Genomic DNA, 2,331 nt, shown 5'->3' on the forward strand with positions numbered 1-2,331 from the left:
TTGTCACATCTTGGTATTGGTTTATTAGCTTCATTGTTTAAATAAGAAATCTCATTCCTGATGATAACAATTTGACCATATCGGTTTAGACTGACAATTTCTATATTCAAGGAAATGATTTCATAAAATGATAGAGGAGAAAGATTTAAACAAACAGAATTAAATTACTTATTCCCAGTGATATATTTCTATGGATATGAGTGTACGGGTATACCTCATTTTATTGCACTTCTCTTTATTGTGCTTCTCATATATTGTATTTTTTGCAAACTGAAGGTTTGTGGCAAACCTTTGTTAACCAAGTCTACTGGTGCCATTTTTCCAAAAGCATTTGCTCATTTCGTGTCTCTGTCACATTTTGGTAATTATCCTAATAGTTCAAACTTTTCCATTAGAATTATATTTGTTATGGTGACCTATGATCAGTGATCTTTTATGTTACTGTTGTAACTGGGGTCACCACAAACTGCGCCTGTATAAGAGAACGAACTTAATCGATAAATGTTGCGTGTGTTCTGACTGCTCCACCGACAGGCCATTCTCCATCTCTCTCCCTCTCCTCAGGCCTCCCTATTCCCTGAGGCAAAACAATACTGAAATAAGGCCAATTAATGACTCTACAATGGCTTCTAAGTGTTGAAGTGAAAGGAGGAGTCGTGAGTCTCTCACTTTAAACTAAATTAGCTAGAAATGATTAAGCTTGCTGAGGATGGCATGTTGAAAGCCCAGAGAGGCCAACAGCTAGGCCTCTTGTTCCAAACAGTTAGCCAAATTGTGAATGCAAAGGAAAAGTTCTGGAAGGAAATTAAAAGTGTTACTCCAATAAACACACGAATGATAAGAGAGAAAAACAGCCTTATTGATGATATAGAGAAAGTTTTAGTGGTCTGGATAGAAGACCAAACCAGCCACAATCTTCCCTTAAGACAAAGCATAATCTACAGCAAGGTCCTAACTCTCTTTAATTCTATGAATGCTGAGAGAAATGAGAAAGCTGGACAAGAAAAGTTTGAAGCCAGCAGAGGTGGGATCTTGATATTTAAGGAAAGAAGCCATTTCTATAATTTAACCGTGCAAGGTGAGGCAGCAACTGCTGATATAGAAGCTGCAGCAAGGTATCCAGAAGATTTAGCTAAGATAATTGATGAAAGCAGCTACACCAAACAACAGATTTTCAATGTAGATGAAACAGCCTATATATTGAAAGAAGATGCCATCTAGGACTTTCATAGCTAGAAAGGAGAAGTCAACTCCTGGCTTCAAAGCTTCAAAAGACGGGCTGACTCTCTTGTTAGGGACTAACACAGCTGGTGTCTTTAAGTTGAAACCAGTGCTCATTTATCGTTTTGAAAAACCCTAGGGCCCTTAAGAATTATGCTGTATCTACCTTGTTTGTGCTCTATAAATGGAACAACAAAGCCTGGATGAGAGCACGTCTGTTTGCAACATGGTTTACTGAATATTTTAAGCCCACTTTTGAGAGCTAGTCCTTAGAAGAAAAGATTCATTTCAAAATATTACTGCTTACTGGCAATGTACCTGGTCACCCAGAGCACTGATGGAGATGTAAATGAGATTAATATTATTTTCATGTCTACTAACACAACATCCATTCTGTTGCCCATGAATCAAGTAGCAATTTTGACTTTCAAGTCTTACTACTTAAGAAATATATGTTATAAGGCTATAGGTGGCGTACATAGTGATTTCACCAATGAATCAGGGTGAAGTAAGTTGAAAATCTCCTGGAAAGGATTCACCATTCTAGATGTCATTAACAATATTTGTGATTCATGGGAAGAGGTCAAAATGTCACCATTAACAGGAGTTTGGAACAAGTTGATTCCAACTCTCACGGACGACTTTGAGGGGTTCAAGACTTCAGTGGAAGAAGTAATGTCAGATGTGGTGGAAATAGTAAGAGAACTAGAATTAGAAGTGGAGTCAGAAGATGGGACTGAATTGCTGCAATCTCACAATAAAACTTGAATGGATGAGGAGTTTCTTCTTATGGATGTGCCAGGAAATTGATTTCTTGAGTCGGAATCTACTCCTGGTGAAGATTCTGCGAACATTGTTAAAACGACAACAAAGGATTTAGAATCTTACATGAACTTAGTTGATAAAGCAGCAACAGGTTTGAGAGGATTGACTCCAATTTTGAAAGAAGTCCCACTGTGGGTAAAATGCTATCAAACAGCATTGCATGTTTCAGAAATAATAATTTGTGAAAGAAAGAGTCAACTGTTGTGGCAAACTTCATTGCTGTCTTATTTTAAGAAATTGCCACAGCCACACCAACCTTCAGCAGCCACCACCCTGATGGGTGTA

The 2,331-nt window shown here is 37.8% G+C and overlaps 1 protein-coding gene across 1 annotated transcript; it reads left to right on the forward strand.

Annotated features, from left to right (window-relative positions):
* Positions 1 to 690: 690 nt before the first annotated feature.
* Positions 691 to 1,221, forward strand: LOC139044947 (tigger transposable element-derived protein 1-like). The gene has a single exon (XM_070506549.1). It carries the CDS (start codon positions 691 to 693, stop codon positions 1,219 to 1,221), a length of 531 nt encoding a protein of 176 aa, XP_070362650.1.
* Positions 1,222 to 2,331: the final 1,110 nt, after the last annotated feature.

The sequence above is a fragment of the Equus asinus genome, chromosome 3 (genome assembly GCF_041296235.1).
Source record: "Equus asinus isolate D_3611 breed Donkey chromosome 3, EquAss-T2T_v2, whole genome shotgun sequence".
Classification (NCBI taxonomy): Eukaryota; Metazoa; Chordata; class Mammalia; order Perissodactyla; family Equidae; genus Equus; species Equus asinus.

Excerpts from the sequence above, each read along its gene's own strand:
- LOC139044947 (XM_070506549.1), top strand. The coding sequence starts at position 691 with ATGATTAAGCTTGCTGAGGATGGCATGTTGAAAGCCCAGAGAGGCCAA.